At 39.9% G+C, this 22585-nt stretch overlaps 2 protein-coding genes across 3 annotated transcripts; both read left to right on the top strand.

The window, feature by feature from the left end:
- The first annotated feature begins 465 nt into the window (after positions 1 to 465).
- Positions 466 to 5971, top strand: LOC124487615 (calcium-activated chloride channel regulator 3A-1-like). The gene is made up of 14 exons (XM_047050042.1): positions 466 to 600; positions 1207 to 1341; positions 1483 to 1633; positions 1710 to 1815; positions 2080 to 2236; positions 2457 to 2684; positions 2775 to 2999; positions 3087 to 3264; positions 3437 to 3543; positions 3638 to 3856; positions 4089 to 4356; positions 4471 to 4635; positions 4799 to 5035; positions 5141 to 5971. Exons 1-14 carry the CDS (start codon positions 475 to 477, stop codon positions 5527 to 5529), a joined length of 2691 nt encoding a protein of 896 aa, XP_046905998.1. The 5' UTR covers positions 466 to 474; the 3' UTR covers positions 5530 to 5971.
- Positions 5972 to 8405: 2434 nt separating this feature from the next.
- On the top strand, positions 8406 to 16291 carry LOC124487459 (calcium-activated chloride channel regulator 3A-1-like). 2 transcript variants are annotated; one of them, XM_047049812.1, is made up of 15 exons: positions 8406 to 8509; positions 9132 to 9461; positions 10007 to 10141; positions 10287 to 10437; positions 10529 to 10634; positions 11192 to 11348; positions 11541 to 11768; positions 11864 to 12088; positions 12174 to 12351; positions 12448 to 12554; positions 12649 to 12867; positions 13136 to 13403; positions 14547 to 14711; positions 14878 to 15111; positions 15212 to 16291. In XM_047049812.1, the coding sequence occupies exons 2-15, from the start codon at positions 9312 to 9314 to the stop codon at positions 15583 to 15585; spliced, it is 2697 nt and encodes an 898-aa protein (XP_046905768.1). In that variant the 5' UTR covers positions 8406 to 8509; positions 9132 to 9311; the 3' UTR covers positions 15586 to 16291. The 2 variants fall into 2 exon arrangements, with proteins under 2 accessions (XP_046905768.1, XP_046905769.1); XM_047049813.1 differs by lacking the exon at positions 8406 to 8509 and adding an exon at positions 8555 to 8767.
- Positions 16292 to 22585: the final 6294 nt, after the last annotated feature.

Here is a 22585-nt window from a genome sequence, read left to right as displayed (position 1 = left end):
GGTGAACAAACCGTTAACTAATAGGTAACAAATTGGTTAATAAATTATGAATTTGGTGAGCTCATCTAAAGTGTTACCCAGAAATCACATGATACTTATTTTTTTTAAGAGAAGTGAACATCACATGATGATTGTTCTATTATCAAAGACTCTAGCGTTTAATCACGGTTTACTTATAATCGGTACTTTATACATGTATAAGATAAAATGGCATGTACTTTTCTACCCGTTCGAGGTGGAATGTGAAAATCTGACTTTTCCTGAAATTTGCATTTCCATAATTTGTTTATCCACGATGATGAGTTGGAGAAATATGCAAAATATTACGTCAATATAATTTTCATACAGGAAAACTACTTTTTTCATTATATATATATCTCTTCCTATCTTTGTGAAGCATTCACTACAAATCTCAGATAACATACCACTCTGAGTATTTGAATCATGACCTGCAAAGTGGTGGTAGTGCTCGTAATGTTATGCCTGTCAGAATCAGAATTTGCCTGTGGAATTCGACTGGATGGCAATGGGTACACAGATATTCTAATAGCTATCAACCCTGCTGTGACTGAAGATCCTTTGCTCCTGGAACGAATCAAGGTAAGATAGAAATGAATATTCTACAACATAAACATCGCAAAATACATTTATTTTAGCCTGGATCTGCTTTAAATGTGGACTTGCATGACATACTGTGGTCTACTCTAAGTCACTGGACCTTGTGGAAGAAATTGGGATTTCATGTGTGCTTACATTATTCACTCATCAATAGAACTAGTCATTGGATACTAGTTTGTATGTTCTCATGTAAGCTTGCTATTAATAAGAGTAGATTGTGTCTGTTTCAAGGTTAATAGATGTTCGGGATCAGGAGAAAGTACTGGGTTAACGTTCCTTGTCATGACTACAAGAAGAGCTGCAACTATGATCTCTTTAGTCTGAGAGTGGTCATGAGCTGGGAGCTGTGAATCTCTTTCTTTGAGACTGTTGTAATGTCATTACTGGCTGACTGTCACTATCTATGTTTACATTCTTGTGCCCTATGAAAGATGGTCCTTTGGCCTTCAGAGCGGAGAGAGACATGATTGAGACCTAAGCCTGGTGTTGTGTAGTCATTTAGTGTCAGAGGTCTGGTTTTCTCTCTGTTTTTGATGGACAAAACACTTTCTTCATCACCCTGATATAAATATTAATTCATTCATTTAGGAAATGGTGTCTGACGCCTCCTCGTATTTATTTCAAGTGATGAACAACAAATTGTACTTCAAGGATGTGACAATAATAGTACCCCCAAACTGGACAGGAAACTATTCCAGAACAAATACTGAAACATATGAAAAGGTAAAATATCACTTTTTTTTACACTGTGAAATATTTCATTATCACATAAATGATGGATAATGAACAATCATCTGTGTGCTTTGTGTTTATATTATTCTCTCTTTAAACTTTTTATAAAACCTTTTTTCAAAACGTTTTAAGGGCAATATCATAATAGATGAGCCAAACTTATCAGATGGGAATAATCCTTACACTCTTCAGTATGGGAAATGTGGAACTGAGGGTCGCTATATCCATCTGACTCCTGATTTCCTGATAGGTGATAAACTCATTAAATTCTATGGACCCAGAGGTACTGTACGCATTTCCTTCAGTGATTGTACCTTAAATAATATGAATGCTGGTTAACCTTTAACTGTTGTTTGTAGGTAGGGTCCTTGTACATGAATGGGCACATCTAAGATGGGGTGTTTATGATGAATATGATGAGAGAAAACCCTTCTATACAGACGATGGAAAACTGGAGGCTACAAGGTAATGTTGATTTAATGTTGCAAGACAATTGCAATATTAGGAAGAGATACAAAGTACAGCAAAACTAAACATTGATTATGTCTATTAAGTTATATTTTAACTCATGATATGTCTGTGGGATATTAATGTTTTAACATGGTCACGCTACGTCCGTGTCCATAATGCTTCAAAGTTAACTTGAAACTTAACGTACACTTGACTAAAGTTAACCTGTATTTAAAGCCCCAGACTACTCATAAACAGTATTCTACAATAAATGTCTAGATGTTCCAAGGATATTACAGGAGAGTGGCGATCCATCACCAGTGAATTGACGTGCACACCGACCAATATCAACGGGAAGCAGTCCGACTGTTACTTCTTCCTGCATGAATCTCAAACGGCCAAAGCATCCATTATGTATAGTCAGAGTATTGACTCAGTGGGTACAATCTATCTGATGAATTACAATTCCAGGTTGTCCAGTATATGAATGCCGTTTCTGATACCGCTGTCTGTATGTTCATTGATGTGTCTGTATTTTTCTTACTACATTCCTCACCGTTTAAAAATTATAGATTGAATCAACAATGCCTTGTAATTCATCTGTCTAATTTTAATTAGCAATAGACTCCTAATTTGTACTTGTTGTCTCTGCCCAGGTAGTCGAGTTCTGCAATAAAAAAAATCACAACACTAAGGCTCCAAACATGCAGAATAGGATGTGTGGTGGCCGAAGTGTAGAGGAAGTTATATTTTCTTCCAGCGTGGACTCACAATACATCCCTTCCTGTTCTTTACCATCACCCAGTCCAGAACCCACTTTCTCAGTGGTGAAAAGACAACAAAGAGTAGTTTGTCTCGTTCTGGATATTTCAGGAAGCATGACGGTACAGTATGTTGACATTTTATTACAGTAATTCTGTATGTGCAGATACAAAGGTGATTTGAATGGATACATGAACGTTTTCTTTTCTTAGGGTCCAAGAATTGTAAGACAACGTCAAGCAGCCTCACTTTTCTTGAAGCAAATTATTGAAGACCAATCCTATGCTGGGATTGTAACCTTTCAGTCTATTGCCTCAGTCCTACAACCATTGACCTTGATTGATAATTTGGAGACCAGAGAAAAGCTGGCTGATTCACTTCCCACCAACCCCGGTGGTGGCACACAAATATGTGTTGGTCTTTTTAAAGGATTAGAGGTAATTAAACAAAAAATGAATTGATCAATTTAATGTAATATAATGTCAGACTACATTGCATCAGTGAACATTTACTTTATATTTCAGGTTCTCAAAACACTTGATGGGTTTTCAAATGGAAAAGAAATTATTTTCTTGACTGATGGACAGTCTAATAGTCCAATAGATTGTGTAAACAATGCCAAGGAAAGTGGTGCTACAGTACACACAATTAGTTTAGGACCCAGTGGAGATCCACTTATGAGAGAGATGTCTGAAAAAACAGGTGAGGTACAGAGCATCCTTTGAAATGAATGTACAAGCTTTCAGCCATGTCCATCCATTTGATTGCACAATAGATACTTTAAATTGTAAACTGGATTGATTGTTTAATGTTTTGGTTGATTGCTTTTATTATTTGAATCGATAATTCCTTCTTTCTTCATTACAATTTGTAGGCGGTAGATTCTTCTATGCGGGAGATACTTTGAATTCCAATGATCTTGTGGATGTCTTTGCTTCACTAACCACTTCTGATGGAGATCTGACACAACAGACAATCCAGGTCAGATGACTGTAGTCACCTTGATGATACGTAAACATTCATCTGCTTCTCATTTAGTGCTCTGTTTTCACTATCTGCCATCTCTACCCAACAGCTTGAAAGCCTTGGATTTACTGTGAGTGGGTCTGGCTTGTTCAGTGGGACTGTGTCCATTGACAAGACAATTGGAAACAACACAGCTTTTCTGATCCTCTATGAACAAAAGCCACCACCAACCATCCTTGTAGAAAGCCCCTCTGGAAAGACAAATTATACGTTTAAACCTGATCCTCAAGGAAATTCTCTCACCCTGAATATTCCAGGAACAGCAGAGGTGTGTGTTTAATCACATTATTTTTAAATGTTCATGGAATATATTTATAGACATTAGTACTTGCAAATTTCAACAACTACTTTCACCTGTGTACATACAGTATGTATAGTTATGTTTGCGGTTGTGGTTAGTTATGATATATGAAGGGTATTGCCAACATAATATATTTAGTCACCTGACTAGTTTACGCTATAGTTTAAGTGTTTACATTTCATGTCCTATTCAACCCCAGACAGGAACATGGACTTTCAACATTACTAACAACGGACAAGCACAGACCATGTCAATAACAGTGACCAGTCGTGCGGTCAGTGTAGATGTGCCGCCTGTTACAGTGAAGACCCACATGGACCAACAGTCCAGTAACGGCACCAAACCCATGGTGGTTTTTGCAGAGGTCAGCCAGAATGGACTTCCTGTCATACTGGCAGATGTGAAAGCTACTCTGGAGTCTGATGCTGGAGACAAACAAGAGCTGGATTTACTAGATAATGGAGCAGGTGAGTTAGAAAAGAGCTACATATAAACATTTTTTACCTTAAATAAAGAATATGGCATTTTGTTATTGCCTCCATTGTTGATGAAATACTTATCACACAAATCTTTTTTTTAAGGTGCCGATTCTTTCAGAAATGATGGCATCTATTCCAGATACTTTACGCAAATGAAAGGTGGGAAATACAACTTGAAAGTGAGAGTACAGAACGGATATGGAAAAGCTAGATTCTCCCTCAGGAGACACAGTGGTGCCATGTACATACCTGGATATGTGGTTGATGGTAAAGCTCCATTCTACACATTACGTTTGGATTTGTGTGTGAATTCATGTGAAGGACTGTGTCCTCGTAAAATGTATAGTCCTATGTTGCCAACAAAATCAAATTTATCATAGACCTCACTGATTTCCTTTTTCAGTTAACTGTTTGATGATTGTCCCTTCAGGAAAGGTGGAGCTCAATCCATCAAAGCCCTCTGTTGGTGAGGAGGACCTAGTGGCAGATGTCGGCATCTTCAGCAGGACAGCCATAGGTGAGAGCTTCACTGTGAATCTGCCCCCTGGTGTTCCTACTGCGACAAAATTCCCCCCCAACACCATCACAGACCTGAACGCAGAGTTGGTGAAGGACAGAGTGCTGCTCACCTGGACTGCACCTGGGGAGGACTTGGACCAGGGAACAGGTGAGAACAAATGTGTACTCACACAATATGGCTTCTGTTTCGGATACTTTGCCTAAACAGAAGTGACTGTACGTTACAAGTACCTGGTGTGTGATTTATTTTCAGCGAGTGAATACGAGATCCGCTACAGTGAGGATGCTGATGTGCTCAGATCCAACTTCAGCAACACTCATCTGATCAACTCATCTAACCTGCTACCAAGTGAATCTGGATCCTCTGAACAGCTCTCCTTCACTCCCACCAGTGGAACGATGACAAACGGCACCACTCTGTTCTTTGCAGTTAAAGCAATTGATAAGGATATGCTTTCCTCTGAAACCTCCAACCTTGCTCAAATAACCAAGGTCATTGGTTACATTGAAAGTCCTGGCATTGGTGTATACATGATAGCAATTTACATATCCATCGCCGTGGTAGCCATAGCGGTCGGTTTGATTGTAGGTGTGACAATGACTGCACTAAAACACAAACAGAGTCTACAAATAACAGTCTAACATTTTGCACTCTGCAATGATTGAAAGGACTGACCACTGCATAGAAAACAAAGAAAGATCAAATATCACATATTATAAAATAGGACGATTCTGTTTTGAAAGCAAGTAAGGTCTGGTATATTGAATTAAGATTCTGATGAAACCAATAATGTCCATTCACAGATTAATTCCTGAATATTGATACACACTTCCAACACCTTTAGTTGGACCTTTCTTCTGCCTTTCGTTAGTTTCATTTTAGGTGGAATGATGGTCATGCGTATGTGCATGCACTGTAAGGCTTGGGCCATGCATAATGTTAAAATGGCTCAGATTATATAACCTAATGTTTTCAAATAATTTCCAATAGCTTTGCTACATCTGCATTGAAGCGTTTATACACAGGCTCATTCTAAATGTATTTCAAACACTCAATTCATAAAACTGAAGAGCCTGTGGTATTTACTACTTTAGATGGTGGAGAATGTCACAATGTCAACTCTTATAATTAAAAAAGTAATTGTTTTATGTGTCTATTCACATACATTTGTCTCTGCTATGATTTGTGTAGTGAGTTTTTGAGGGTTTGGGAAGGAGCCCCAAAATCTCCGGTACAATCTCAGAGGCCCAGGATGGATCCAAATTCCCGGCCTGAAGTATTGTCTCAGTCCGTCCCTGGTCAGAACCCATCTCTTTTCACAACCAGATATGAAAATAAAATAAAACACTCACCCAGCAGTCCTCATTTTGTATTTCAGACTCTTGCAGTCCACATTTAAATGCAGTTATGCAGTATCACCACTAGGTGACAGGCATGCTCTTCTGTGTTGTCTTCTATGCTTTACTGTAGTAACCTCACTGGCTGTCTTCATAGTTCCAAAAGATTGTTCGATAACAGTCCTTATAGTGCACAAGAGTATGGTTACATCATGTTTGTATGTCTTGAAAGGATGACTTCCAACATCTCACCAAGCTGACTGGATGTGTGTGTGTGGACAGGCTTTATTACATGTCTTTTCTGGTCTCTGTTATGCAGTCACCAGACACATCTTCTCTAGCTCTTTAGCTGATTGCGGTTTTTAAACCTGAACTAATCAACTCAAAAAGGTAACTTTAATAATTGTACTGATAAATAATCCTGTTCTTAGGGTCAGAAATGCACAGAAAGCATTGTTGACCAGTGGGTGACTGGAGAAAGACATCCCCACAGAACCCTCATAGAATACCAGGTTTCTTTGTAACATCGAAGAATCACATATAATCGACAAACTTGCTGTTTATGAATCATCGCATCAGTATGAGCAATATGTCTACCGATTTTCAAGTCAATCGGACCTTCGGTTCATTCGAATATTTTTCCTCCGGATGGAGGAATCCAAATAATCTAAAATATGGTTTCAAACGCAGAATGTGTGACAACCGCCAGCAGTGTTTGTTTATCCATGAAAAAGAGTCAGACAAAAGGGCAACTGATTAGATTCTGTCATGTAATTATGTAGCAGTGAGTCAACACAGATATAGATTGAAGTCCGGAAACAGGATATTAGAGTGATACGGCCTATTTGTCTATTTTAGGCATACTGTATTAGGATACACGCATAAAACATAACATGTTCTTTTATATTTGTTACAGGTAAGCTGACAGTGATTATTACCCCAATGCACAACAGTAGGCCTATTGTGTTTCGGTAGAGCTTTAATTTGTACTTTTGAGACATTCTGAAATGTTCAATTTGACTATGATTAAGAGTGTGAATAGGCTACCTCCCACAAGGAATGGGGGACGGCATAGGATAACAGCAAGTCACTTTCAGTGTGAGATAAAGTGAGAGGAATGGATGGATGGAAGCACATATTTTTCAGACAAAGGTGTGAGATGGATGACAGATGATGAACCGAGTCGATGCTTTAAGAACATGGATTCGCCGTGTATGAGGGTGAGAAAAGGCTCAGCTTAGAAGCACAGTCAACAGGCCCATGATCACCCCGCTAACGACCGTTATACCTCAGCTTGTACCAATTAGTCTACCGCCACAATAGGAGTACGGAGGACTCTATCTCCACGGCACTACACATCCGCCCTTTCCCACCTGGACGACAACAACAGCTACGTGACACTGCTGTTCATTGACTTCAGTTCAGCATTTAACACCAACATCCCCTCCAAACGGAGCACCAAACTCAGTGACTTGGGCATCAACTCCTCCCTCAGCAACTGGATACTGGACCTCCTAACCAACAGACCCCCAATTTGTCAGGTTAGAGAACCACACCTCCTCGACCCTCATCCTGAACGCCCGTGTCCCACAGGGCCGTGTGCTGAGCCTCCTCCTCTACTCCCTTCCCACCTACGACTGCACACCTGTACAGTACATGGTTCTAAAGCCATTGTGAAGTTTGCAGACGACACAACAATGATTGTCCTCATCAGCAACAACGATGAGTCGGCCTACAGGGAAGAGGTCCAGCACCAGGCAAAGTGGTTTGCTGACAACGACCTGGCTCTCAACACCAAGAAAACCAAAGAGCTCATTGTGGACTTCAAGAGGACCAAAGGTGGCACACACACCCCTCCATCCATATCAATGGGACGGAGGTGGAGCGTGTCGCCAGCTTTAAATTCCTGGGTGTCCACATCTCGGAGGACCCCTGTTGGACCCTTCACACCTCAATCCTGGTCAAGAAGGCTCACCAGCGTCTTTTCTTCCTGAGGAGATTGAAGAAGGCCCATCTGTCCTCTCAGATTCTGGTGAACTTCTACCGCTGCACCATCGAGAGCATCCTTCCCAACTGCTTCTCCGTGTGGTATTGTAGCTGCTCTGCTGCGGCTGTTACCCTGCTGAACTCTGCACCACGGTGATAGCCCCGCTGGTCACCCCCCCTCACACACCTCCCTCCAGTGACCATACTCCCCCCACCTTCACCCTGGCCTGGAACGCCACACACCTTATACACACATACTTTCACTTTCACCTAACTTGTTTGTTTATATTTTTTACAGGTAAGCAGACGGTATTTAATTCTCTACTGCGGTACGCTAGGCCTATTATGTTTCGGTTGAGCTTTAGTTTGTCCCGGAGACGTTAAGAAATGTTGAATATGACTGATTAATAGCGTGTGAATACCTCGCACCTGGAATTATGGTTGGCATTTTGCAGGGAATACAAGGAATACGCTAGTGATAAAAAGAGTAATAAGATAAGTTCATGTGATAATCAATGCTGGAGTCATTTGGATCTACTGAATTGTTAATTTCATGGTAATGCATATAGAGTCTGTGCATTACTCCCCTGTATACATGTTAAAGGAATATAATGTCATACTTTAATGTGATTGGCCACACCTCTATATCGTGAGAGTGAGGACCGAACATGTTTAGATGTACTGTTATAAAGTTAATGGGTTTAGAGATGGGAACTTGTGCCAAGAGTACTGTGCCAGGGTCATGTACATGGGTAGACGTTTGTAAAATAAAACGTGGTGTTTGTACTTGATGAAGCAAAAGCTGACACGGATTAAGAGAAAGTATCACCCAAAAACCTTCAGAACGAGCTCCAGAGAACATGCTACGGGGCATGTTCCTGTTCTAACTTGTGCTTGTTCTTTATTTACATTCCTTACAGATGTAAATGTGTTGCAGCAGGAGTGAGCTTCACTGAATTCTTGAAAGTCTAACAGTTACATGAATATGGGTCACTTCCATACTGGAGAACCACTCCTCTCCTGATATGTGTACCTTTTTCTATCTTTGTGAATCATTCACTAGAAATCTCAGATAACGTGCCACTCTGAGTATTTGAACCATGACCTCCAAAGTGGTAGTTGCGCTCGTAATGTTATACCTGTCAGGATTTACCTGTGGGATCCGACTGGATGGCAATGGGTACACAGATATTCTAATAGCTATCAACCCCTCTGTGACTGAAGACCCTTTGCTCCTTGAACGAATCAAGGTAAGATGAAATTGAATATTCTATAATATAAACATTACAAACTACATTTATTTTAGCCTTGATCTACTTTAAGTGCAAGGTGGGTGTTACCTTGCCTCCACCTCTCATATGCTAAAATCTGGAGTTGCCGGACATAGTCTCTGCTTGATGGGTCTCACACCTCATTGTGTAACTTACTGTTGCATTACTAGTCATATGTTGATAAGTAAGTCAAGATGTGGTCTGATTGGTTGTTCAGGGAAGGGAATTGTAAAGCATTGTTCTATGGATTCTTCATCTCTTGAGGGCTTCTCGTCAACACTGGCTTGTCCTACTCATTCTCATTGCTCAACTCTTACTCTCTTTCTCTGATATAAAATAATCAAGGTTGAGTGAGTAAGATTTAAAACCTTCACTTTGTAGCATGTTTCCCTTGTAATTGATTTCGTTCTTTAGCAATGTTTTTAAATAAACATTTTATTTTTAACCTTACTCTGTCCATACTGTGGTCCACTCTAACTCGCTCGCCCTGAGATAACTATTAATACATTAATTCATTATTTTAGGAAATGGTGTCTGACGGCTCCTCGTATTTATTTCAAGTGATGAACAACAAATTGTACTTCAAGGATGTGACGATATTAGTACCCCCAAAGTGGACAGGAAAGTATTCCAGAGCAAATACTGAAACATATGAAAAGGTAAAATGTCAGTTTTTATTACACTGTGAAATATTTAATCATCACATAAATAATGGATAATGAACAAGCATCTGTGTGCTTTGTGTTTATATTGTTCTCTCTGTATTAGATTTATTCTCAAAGTGTTTGTACTTTTTTTTTAAAGGCCAACATCATAATAGATGAGCCAAACAATTTAAATGGGAACGATCCTTACACTATTCACTATGGGGAATGTGGGACTGAGGGTCGCTATATCCGTCTGACTACTGATTTCCTGAAACGTGATGAATTAATTAAATACTATGGACCCAGAGGTACTGTAAGCATTTCCTTCAGTGATTGTATCGTATTGTATTGTATATTAAACATTATGAATGCTGGTTAACCTTTCACTGGTGTTTCTAGGTAGGGTCCTTGTACATGAATGGGCACATCTAAGATGGGGTGTTTATGATGAATATGATGAGAGAAAACCCTTCTATACAGACAATGGAAAACTGGAGGCTACAAGGTAATGTTCATCTGTGAAAAAGACAATTGCAATATTATGAATAGAAGACATACAAACTACAGAAAGGAATGATTTGAATATTGATTATATCTATTTAGTTTACAGTTTAGTTTATTTAGTTTACTTAGCAAATTTTAGCTAGTTTGTAAAAGGATTCAAACCTAAATATCCCACCACCTCCCTTCAAAGCCACTCCTTCAAAACACATGAATGTGCTGCCTGACTACTGCCTGGAGGTAGTCAGGCAGACAGACAAAGTAGCCGTCCAATCATTAGTGCCGATCTGACCTTATTGATTGGTCGTGTTTATTACATTCCTGTGACACCCACAGATATCGGGATTGATTTCATTTTGCCATCAAACCTTTAGATCTTTTGGTTGCTATCAGAATGTGAAGTTTATTTTAGCAAATAGGACAAAAAGTGCTTTATTATCATTGCCTACCCTGCCTTTAATGTTTTGACAAATGTAACGGTACATACTTTTCCATTTTTTTTTTACCTCTATTTAAAGCCCCAGACCACTTAATAAACAGTTTTCCACAATCAATTTCTAGATGTACTAAGGATATTACTGGAGAGTGGCGATCCATCCCCAGTGGAGCCATGTGCACACCGACCAATATCAACGGGAAGCCGTCCAACTGTTACTTCATCCTGCATAAATCTCAAACGGCCAAAACATCTGTTATGTATCTTCAGAGTATTGACTCAGTGGGTACAATCTATCTAATGAATTACAATTTCAGATCCCGCTGTTTGTATGTTCACTGATGTGTCTGTATTTTTCTTATTGCGTTCCTTCCTGTAAATGTTTTTTAGATTGAATCAACACTGCATTGTAATTCATCTTTCTTATTTTGATTTGCAATAGATAACTTATCTGTAGTATTTGTTGTCTGCCAGGTAGTCCAGTTCTGCCATAAAGAAAATCACAACACTAAGGCTCCAAACATGCAGAACAGGATGTGTGGTGGCCGAAGTGTACAGGAAGTTATATTTTCTTCCAGCGTGGACTCACAAAATATCCCTTCTAGTTCTTTACCATCACCCAGTCCAAAACCCACATTCTCAGTGGTGCAAAGACAACAAAGAGTAGTTTGTCTCGTTCTAGATGTTTCAGGAAGCATGAAGGTACAGTATGTTGACATTTTGTGACAGTAATCATGTTTTTATTGTGCAGATACAAAAGTCATTTAAATATATACACAATTTTTGTTTTTTCTTAGGGCCAGAGAATTGTAAGACAACGTCAAGCTGCCTCACTTTTCTTGAAGCAAATTATTGAAGACCAATCCTATGCTGGGATTGTCACCTTTCACTCAACTGCCTCAGTCCTAAAACCATTGACCTTGATTGATAATTTGGAGACCAGAGAAAATCTGGCTAATTCACTGCCCACCAACCCCAATGGTGGCACAGAAATATGTCAAGGTCTTTATAAAGGACTAGAGGTAATTAAACCAAATAAGAATTGATACATTTAATGCAATACAATCTGACTAGATTGCATCAGTGTACATTTACTTTATATTTCAGGTTCTCAGAATGAATGGTGGGTTTTCAAATGGAAAAGAAATTATTTTCTTAACTGATGGAGAGTCTAATAATCCAATAAATTGCGTAAACAATGCTATTGCAAGTGGTGCTACAGTACACACAATTAGTTTTGGACCTGGTGGAGATCCACTTATGGAAGAGATGTCTGAAAAAACAGGTAAAGTATAGAGCATGTCCATCCTTTTGATTGCACAATGGAGAAATTCTTAATCATTTTGATGATCATTCCTTCTTTCTTCATTACAATTTGTAGGCGGTAAATTCTTCTATGCAGGTGATACTTTGAATTCCAATGAGCTTGTGGATGTATTTGCCTCACTAACAACTTATGATGGAGATCCGACACAACAGACCATCCAGGTTAACTGACTGTAGTCATCATGATGGTTCGTAAACATCGATCTGCTTTTCATTTAGTGCTCTGTTTTCACTATCCGCCATTTCTACCCAACAGCTTGAAAGCCTTGGATTTACTGTGAGTGGGTCTGGCTTATTCAGTGGGACTGTGTCCATTGACAAGACAATTGGAAACAACACAGCTTTTCTGATCCTCTATGAACACAATCCTCCACCAACCATCCTTGTAGAAAGCCCCTCTGGACAGAAATATAATACGTTTAAAGCTGATCCTCAAGGGAATTCTCTCATCTTGAATATTCCAGGAACAGCAGAGGTGTGTGTTTACTTAAATTATTTTTGCAATCTTCATGGAATATATTTTTACTTACAGGCACAAACATGCAAATTTCAACAATTACTTTGACCTGTGTACATACAGTTAGAATGAGTCATGTTTGCGGTTGTGGTTTGTTATGGTTGTTTCAGATTTTTGTGAAAAAAAACATATTTTGGCAAGGTGAAGAGTATCGCCAACATAATACACTTTGTCACGTAACTAGTGCAGTGCCGTCTGTTACGTTTCATCTCCTATTCAATCCCAGAAAGGAACATGGACGTACAACATTACCAATAAGGGACAAGCACAGACTATGTCAATAACAGTGACCAGTCGTGCGGTCAGTGCAGATGTGCCGCCTGTTACAGTGAAGACTCACATGAACCAACAGTCCAGTAACGGTGCCAAACCCATGGTGGTTTTTGCTGCGGTCAGCCAGAATGGACTTCCTGTCATACTGGCAGACGTGAGAGCTACTCTGGAGTCTGATGCTGGAGACAAACAAGAGATGGATTTACTAGATAATGGAGCAGGTGAGTTATAAAAGAGCTACATATCGCTTTTCTGTCCTTAGTTAGAGATTATAAAATCCCAAGACCACGCTTTTTCAGATATATCCAAGCGCGCAGTTTTGCCTCCAAACATTTCCCTACTTACCCCAATGCCGCCGAATAAAGACTCATCAAATGACCTATTCAATTTGAATCCATGGAACAGGTGTCTAATCTCTAAGACGTATAATATATTACACAATTTTAATATAACAATTACACCCATTGATCCTCCAACACACACTAAAATACATGAAGCCTGGGAAAGGGACCTGGAAATTGTAATCCTGGATGATGTCTGGGCTAAATGCATCTCCAGCATGCACACATCCTCTATATATACAAGACATGGAATGATACAATTCAAGGTATTTCACAGAGTGCATTACTGCAATGACAGGGTACCCATCTATTCACCCTATCTGTCCCAGATGTGGAAACTCTGTGTCATTGGGTCACATGTCTGGTCATGTCCCTCTGTAGTTGATTTCTGGTCCTCCATATTTTATTGCCTTGCAGCTCTATGCAACACATCCCTCAAACCCCACCCATTCACTGGTATATTTGGAGTCACACCTTCCGAAATACATACCACAAGTACACAAAAGAGAGCAATAGCATTCTGTAGTCTCATAAGGCATAGGTTAATCTTCATGAACTGGAAATCTAATAAATGCCCACCCTTCTGAAGATGGATCCAGGGGGTGCTATCTTTACTTCAGCTAGAAAAGATTAGACCTACTCTGACGGGCTTTGGTGACACATTCAATGGAGTGTGGACTCCCTTCATTGAGTATGTGAAGGAGTTAAATCTCAAAATGATCATGTTATCATGGTACCTTAGCACTCTCTCTTGTCAGCTGTCTCGAGAGAGAGTTTGTTTTTTTCCTTGCTTTTTTGTACTCATGTGAGGGTATATGGGGAGGGTAATAATCTGGGACTATGTTTTTGAGTTTGTATGTTTGTATGTATGTACGTATGTATGTATGTATGCTTACTTCTCTATATTGAAAACCCTTAAATAAACTTATGAAAAAAATAAAAAAGCTATATAGCAAACATGTAATCTTAAATCAAGAATTTTGTCATTGCCTTCATTATTGATCACACAAATCTTTTTTTAAGGTGCCGATTCTTTCAGAAATGATGGCATCTATTCCAGATACTTTACACGAATGAAAGGTGGGAAATACAACTTGAAAGTGAGAGTACAGAACGGATATGGAAAAGCTAGATTCTCCCTCAAGAGACACAGTGGGGCCATGTACATACCTGGATATGTGGTTGATGGTATGGCTCAATTATACACATTATGTTTGGACACTATGGATTTGTGTGTGAATTCATGTGAAGGCTTGCTTCCTCTTAAAATCTAAAATCCTATGTTGCCAACCAAATCAAATATATCATAGACCTGTGATTGACGGTGTATGTTGTTTGATGACTGTCCCTTCAGGAAAGGTGGAGCTCAATCCACCAAAGCCCTCTGTTGGTGAGGAGGACCTAGTAGCAGATGTTGGCATCTTCAGCAGGACAGCCATAGGTGAGAGCTTCACTGTGAATCTGCCACCTGGTGTTCCTGCGACAAAATTCCCCCCCAACACCATCACAGACCTGAACGCAGAGTTGGTGAAGGACAGAGTGCTGCTCACCTGGACTGCACCTGGGGAAGACTTGGACCAGGGCACAGGTGAGAACAAATGTGTACTCCCACAACATGGCTTCTGTTTCAGATGCTTTGCCTGAAGTGACTGTACGTCACAAGTACCTGACGTGTGATTTCTTCTCAGCGAGTGAATACGAGATCCGCTACAGTGAGGATCCTGATGTGCTCAGATCCAACTTCAGCAATGCTCATCTAGTCAACTCATCTAATCTGCTACCAAATGAGTCTGGATCCTCAGAACAGCTCTCTTTCACTCCCACACATGGAACGATGATAAACGGTACCACTCTGTTCTTTGCAGTTAAAGCAGTTGACAATGATATGCTTTCCTCTGAAACCTCCAACCTTGCTCAAGTAACCAACGTCATTGGGTACGTTGAAAACGGTGTCAACATCAATGCAATTGTCATATCCGTCACGATTTTGACCATAGTGGTTGGTTTGATTGCATGTGTAACAGTGACTAAACTAAAACTACAACAGAAGGCTGGATGGTAATGACTAATATTGTGCACTTTACAATGATTGAAAGTAACGAGCTCTGTATAAAAAACTTTAAAAAGAAAGACCAAACATCACGTCCTATAAAATAGGAAGATTCTGTCTTGCAAGCTAATAAGCCCTGGTATATTGAAATTGAAAATGGGAAACTTGTGATTTCCAATGTTTGTTGCTATTTTGTAATTGTTTTTGTTTATTTTCTGATTACACCACCAGTGTTCATTCACAAATATTGATTCATTCCTGAACACACTTCCAACACTTTTTGTTGGACCTTTCTTCTGGCATTTCTTAGTCTCATTTTAGGTTTAATGATGGTCACGCACATGTGCATTCACTGTAAGGCCTGGGCCATGCAAAATGTAACCGTTTTTTACAATCACTTTGACACTAATTTCAGAACTTTGATATCCTTTTTCAAAACTCACAGCTGATAATCAAAATGCAAATTTTTCTAAACGCTAACACAATTTTCTAATTTTCTAATACACATACACCTTGGATCATTTGTTCATTTAACTATAATCATCTGTTCAAAATGGCACAACTTAACATCATTAACATACCGGACACCTATTTAGCCTGTCGTTCTGTGTGCTATTGTGTAGTTGAATAACTTGCCTCTCCAGATTAAATGTCTGTTCTTGGTCTTGGATTTTGAAATACATTTCTAAATAAATGCGTATATATCCAGTGCGACATATATATGTTTTTTTCTTCTTCATTCCCCATTTCTTGATTGATGCGACTTATACTCCGGAGCGACTTATAGTCCGAAAAATACGGTAACCATCAATCGATACAACTGCTCAAAATGATAAGTAACTGTTGCATTACACTTAGTTTTATACACTGTAAACCCAAATAAATTGGCAAAACTAAAAAAAAGTAAGGCAAGTGATTTTTGGATGCTACATGTACCTTTTGATTACAGTTAAATTAAAGTGTTTATTAAGTCAACTCAAATATATCTGTTTTTGTGACACAACATTTTCATTCACCTCTCCAAAGGGATTAACAGAACTTAAGTAAAAATAAGTACACAAATTCATTCTATTATTTAAACTTAACTCAATTGTTTATTAGTCTCCATTGTATTTTTTTTTATTACAAAAGTCTCAAACACTTTGACTTAGGAAACTCAAAAAGATGAGACTCAAACTTTAAAGCTTTGTGGCAACTCATTGCCTCACTTAAATTGAGTACAAATAACTCAAATAGCTTGGATACGACTTGAGGGATCTTCACCTTGTGGAAGGTTGGGTATAAAGTTGACCTCAGCTCTTTTAATGTTGGAGTGTGGAGGTTCTTTGCCAGGATTGCTTCTACTTATTTTTCCAGCATGTACATGTACAGCCCTGACATCCAGCCCATCTAATTGTGTCACTGTAGTTGCCCATCTTAAACTTGATGCTGTTCTTCCATCCAGTTTCCGATCCTACTTTGTGAAGGCAAGGATGCTTGGCCACAAGAGCCTTAGGCCGAATCCCAATACTCTCCCTTACCCCTTACCCCTTCCCCTTAGTTTTGCGCATTCCCGTGAGAGCTAGTGGTGTCCCAATACTCTTTTGGAGCTAGGGGAAGGGCTAAGACTAAGGGCTATACAACCCTTAAAACCAAGTAAGATCGGGAGCTTACTTGAAACCTAGGGCTATGTGAAAACTGCGCGACCGGCAACAATGGCGACCAAATCATCCAGAGAGTCCGATAAATGTTATATTATCGGCTTAATTAATTGATAAAAAAATTATGACAGTCTTGTTTTGTGTTATATACAGTCATGAACATATATATTTGCAACCATTTTCCTAATTGAAACGTTTCTAAAAATCGCTAGTTTGGTACGCTAATGTTACAGTTCTGAATTGCACAACAGTCCCGCATTTCTTTGACTAGCATGTCTACTGTTCTAAGTAAACTCCATTAGCAGCGAATTTCGTTTAATATCAGTGCATAACACTACTTGCTTTGGAGATATCGATACGTGCTAGATGACGTACCTGTAACCAAGTGGCGTCCCATTTCCTAGGGCTATGTAGCCCTTACCCCTTACTTTCGAGGGCCAAGGGCTAGGGGTAAATTAAGGGGAAGGGGTAAGGGGAAGTGGTAAGGGGGAGTATTGGGATTTGGCCTTAGCTGCCATTGCAATGTCTTTATCACTTGGATAAGCCTTGAAGCCATATATCGAAGCACCAAAATATATTTATGGTGCAGCCAGATTACATGCCATCATGTGTTGGTGTCTAACTGCCATTGTCTTTAAAATATTTTTTGAAGTTTTGACTGTCATGCACTACTCTTTTGAAAAAGTGGTGTTTGGCCTCAAACCGCATGGTCCAAATATGCCCAAACCACTTGACTAGGGTGAAATAATGCTCAACACAATGATGTTTAGGATGAAGCTTAACCTCAGGGAAAACCTTTAGTAGTATCCGCCATTGATCACTGATTTTGCACTCCAAATTGTCTAAGGCGGGGGTACTCAATTAGAAACTCAAAAGGTCCACTCACCAAATTTCCATTCAGATGAGGGTCCGGAACGGACCATGGTTTATTTTCCTGGCCCTTACCTCTCCCATTGACTCTCATTCAAAATTCACTTAGGTTTAGGCATAGTGCCCGTGCCCCTGGGCATCTTTCTCCCATAGACCCCCTAGAGTTCTGGGGGTACTTTTGTTCAATGTCTATGCTTTGTGTCATAGTGACGTTTCACATTAGCTCTACCACTTTTTACAAGGGCAACCGTCTCATTGCAGATTAAACACATCGGTTTTGTGCTCCCCACCGGCAACACAGATGCGTTCTTGTCAGTCCATTCTGTCTGAAATGTGCGATTTTTCGCATCAACTTTTCGCTGGGTTTTGTCACATCATTATTTTGCTAAGGAAGAACAGGTAGGCTAGCTACCATTACCAAATAGATTAGCCTGCATTGTTGCGAATGACAAACACAACCTGCGTGACCCACAGAGGTTGCGGCCAACTTTGAGTGAGTGAGTTGTCATGTGATTGCTATTACAGCTCCTGATTGGATCTTTGGATTGGACACAGAAGATAGAGACCACATCTAGTAGGAAAACCATAGACATAATAAATAGCGTAAAGGTTATAAAAAATGTGCCGGTTAAAATGGAAACGTTCCATCAATACAGGCTAATACCGACATCCCAAGTCTCCTGGAAGTTCCAGGAGTCTCCTGCATTTCAATAGCGGCTCCCGGACACCCGCAAATGCTATACAATCTCCCGGAATTTGGTGATTTTGTATTTAGAGCGAGCGCGAGACTGTGCAATGGCCATTTATGGTCGAAACAAGTGCATATCGCGCGTCCTGATTGCGTCCCCGGGTTGGGGGGGGGGGGGGGGGTTGTACTTCCCGGAAATGCCTCTCTGCAGGTTGGGATGTCTGCTAATAATATATCGGCTAAAAGTCCGGGTCCAGATAGGAAGCCGCCTGGGTCCGGACTCGGACAGCGGTCCGCCATTTAGTGACCCCTGGTCTAAGGTTTCATTCGTATACAATGGACGCAGAGCTAACTCCACCAAGTCTTTCAATTCCATCAAAACTGCCCATGCACCTTCACCCTCTGGTACTACACCACTTACAAGCAATGGAAGCAGTCCGAGCAGAGTGGCATTTTCATGCCCTTTTCCACCTATTGTTCCTCGACCTCGAGACAGAAATATCTTTGGAATTGGGTGAGGTCTATCCACTTTTTCAGTGTGCTGATATGGGAATGCTGCAATCTTTTGGTTCAACTCCAGAGTGAAGTACTTCAGCCGGATCAGCTCGTTAATGCAAAGAGAAAGCTCCACAGGAACAATGCTTTCCAGAAGATCATGTAAGATATCTGGAGGAAATCTTGTGATTGGATGGAAGTAATTCAGGGAAGTAATTTTCTTGCAAGAAACAGCCACGCTTAACACCAAAGTGACTGCTCAAAGTGTCACTTTCTTGAACACAATGTACATAAAGGTTATGGCTGTGTTTGGTTCTCTGAGAAAAAAATGTTTCTCTCTGACTTCAGTTGCTTGAAACTGTTCTCTTGTGGCCATACAGAATCTGCAAACATAGTCAGCTGTAAATGACTCCACAAAGCCACTTAATCCATGGGCACCCAGATTATCCACAGAAACACAAAAGATGGTGCCTTTGACATTCTGACCAACTTTTTTAATGAACACACCATCCGGTTCAAGAGTATAGGGATATCACGCAACAATGGCGCAAATACAGCTACATATCCATACTTATGGAGGTCTGTCACTTTTACTAGCATTGCTAGTGTGTAATGCTGATCTGTATTTTGGTGGCACACAGATACTCCACTGGCATTTGCGGTCAATAAAAGGTTTTTCTACGCTTGGATGAAGACAACTCTGCACCTTTAGAGGTAGCAGTAAACAGAACATTGGTGTCTATGACAGCACTAACAATTTAATCCAGTGTAGGTTCTTCTATATTGTGACCATTTATCAGAAATATCTCACTAATTGCCAATATCTCAGCCTTGATCAGTGGCTGAGATAAGGAGAATACCTGACTCAAGTGATCTACTATTTCCTGTGTATCTGTGTTTGAGACATGGAGGATAGCCTGCATCTTTAGGAATAAGGCAGATACATTCATTTTGAGTAGATCTTTTTAGATTGTCAGTGTCACACTGATCATCATCCCCCACTTCTGTGCTCTGGCCTTGACATTCTTCACGCAAATCATTAGACACCTCAAAAATTCTGTGGATCCCCAATGATGATTTCACTTTGAAGGTTTGATGCAAGACTTGCTTGGTGTGCTCTACTTTTATGGGAATTAAATGAAGAGTACACATTTGTGCTATAGTATTTGTCCAATCCTTAAATGGGCACACCACTTTTTCATGTTTTTTTTATGCTTTCTGAGATACACAAGACAAAAGATTCTAAAAAAGGTTGCTGAAATGTGGATAAGGACATTTAAATAACACAGGGTCCTGACTCTGCTCTGCAATACAGCCAAGTGGTGCAATATGATATCTTGACAAATGAGTTCTCAGTGCATTTAAGATCCTGTAAAGCAAATTCCATGATTTGCTTCTCAGTACATTATATTCGTGTGAACTGAGTTCCTGAAATCATGTGCAAAGTGCAAAAACGTTGTTGCACTGAAATGTGGAGTTAGACCGTTGAACAGTTTCTCTTCTGTTCTCAGCTCAGGTTTTGTATAGGTGGAGCCAAAACCTGACCGTTAAATAAATATCCAACGCTCTGTCTAGGGCATTTTCCCAAGTGACGCTGCTAGGATGACACAAGAAATCGCATGGCATTATCGCTCCATCCAGCCTTATGAACGGGGATGGATTAACCAACGGGGCCCATGAGCTCAGGGGGCCCCTAACCCAGAGCCTCGGCGTATCGTCGCTGTTATTAACTTGATGTACTAGGGTATTGATATGATGATATGCGCCGTAGCCGGTATATGCTAGGCTCACGTCATTAATGTCTTTAATAGGGCCCCAAAAGTCCTACTGATTAAAATTAAAAATAGCCTAAACATTCACTTTGAAGATGTCACAAGAAAGAAACCTTCATGATACCTTTCAAGTGAGTGTTTACCCCCTCAGTTTATCTATAGGACTTTAGAGGGGCTAAGTACTCCATGCAATATGGGCCCTTCAACTTTGTAGGGAGAACTCAAAAAACAAAAGAACAAAAAGCAAGTGCAAAACAATAGCATTGGAGCTGTGTCTAAGCACCCCCAACACACTATTTATTGAAGATATAATATTGTCAAGCCTTTGATGGTAATTTTTCAAGAAAGAGAGAGGGTTGTGTGGGCAACAAATGTACACTCTTGTCTATGGTTACAACTATCAAATATTTTTGTAATATAAACGTTGTTTATTTTGTTGATTACTCGAGTACTTTTGCGTTTTTAAGCAACAATATCAATATTATTAAAAAAAGAAATTGTTTTGCCAAGAGAAATGTTTGTTTTTTGCGGTGAGGGGGGGCCCTTGACACATCCAGGGCCAGGGGCCCATGGTTGCTTAATCCGTCCATGCTTAAGAATGTTCCCGCTAGCCTGGGTGGACCCATCCGCTACTTTGAAAACCTTTCCGGCTTTGAAAACCTTTCCTTTCCGTTGGGTAGATTTGATTCTTCCATCTAGTGGCCAGCAAGCTCATTTGGCTTGCGCAGTGACTGTATATAGTTCTTATTCAAGTTATGGACGTGTTGCTACTTTGACAGTGTAAATTCTGCGTACAGGTAAGGGGCATTTATATGTAGCCTACTGTTGGGTTAGTCAGGCTAATTGTAACCGGTACATTCTAGCGATTCATTTTTGTGTGTGACCGTGGTAAAGTTGGTTTGAAGTTCAACAGATATTCGGACGCCCAGTGTTGTGTTAATTTAACCGGGGTTTGGCGCTGCTACCACCGGCCAGCATATAGTCTATAACTTCAGTAGCTTTCTCGTCATGTGACCTATAATCAATCAAATCCCTTTCAGAGTGTTCACTGACTATGCATAGGCCTACATATTGCACAGCCTTTACTGTGTTCTTTTTTATCTCACATTATTTTCAGTGAATTTGTGTAAATGTCAAACCACCACCTCAGAGGCTTTTTTCTTCCATAAGGGCTTTTACCTGCATATAATACAATAAAAATGTGGTTTGTTCATTTCACCATGGAACTGATCTTTAGAGTCTTTTTCTTTTACATGCTCTGCTTTTATGTGTTTAACATGGGATATGCACTTGTCTAGTGTTTTTTGCATGTTTGACAAGATCACCAGCCTCCATTGAAGTGACAAGTACACAAGTGTTGGAACACAGGAAAGGGCTTCATCCATGTTCAACGTACCGTTCCATACTGTTCAACAATAATGCAAAGCAATATGTGGCATACTCCTTCAGTCCATTGTCTTGCATCCTTTCCTGGATGTAAGACAGAAAGACAGCTTTTTTCAATGTGGACAGAGCAAGGTGTAAAAATGTCTATGACAAGTAGCGTC

The sequence above is a fragment of the Hypomesus transpacificus genome, chromosome 26, assembly GCF_021917145.1.
Source record: "Hypomesus transpacificus isolate Combined female chromosome 26, fHypTra1, whole genome shotgun sequence".
Taxonomy (NCBI): domain Eukaryota; kingdom Metazoa; phylum Chordata; class Actinopteri; order Osmeriformes; family Osmeridae; genus Hypomesus; species Hypomesus transpacificus.
Note: the sequence above shows the minus strand (reverse complement) of the source record. Positions and strands in the feature narration are given on the sequence as shown.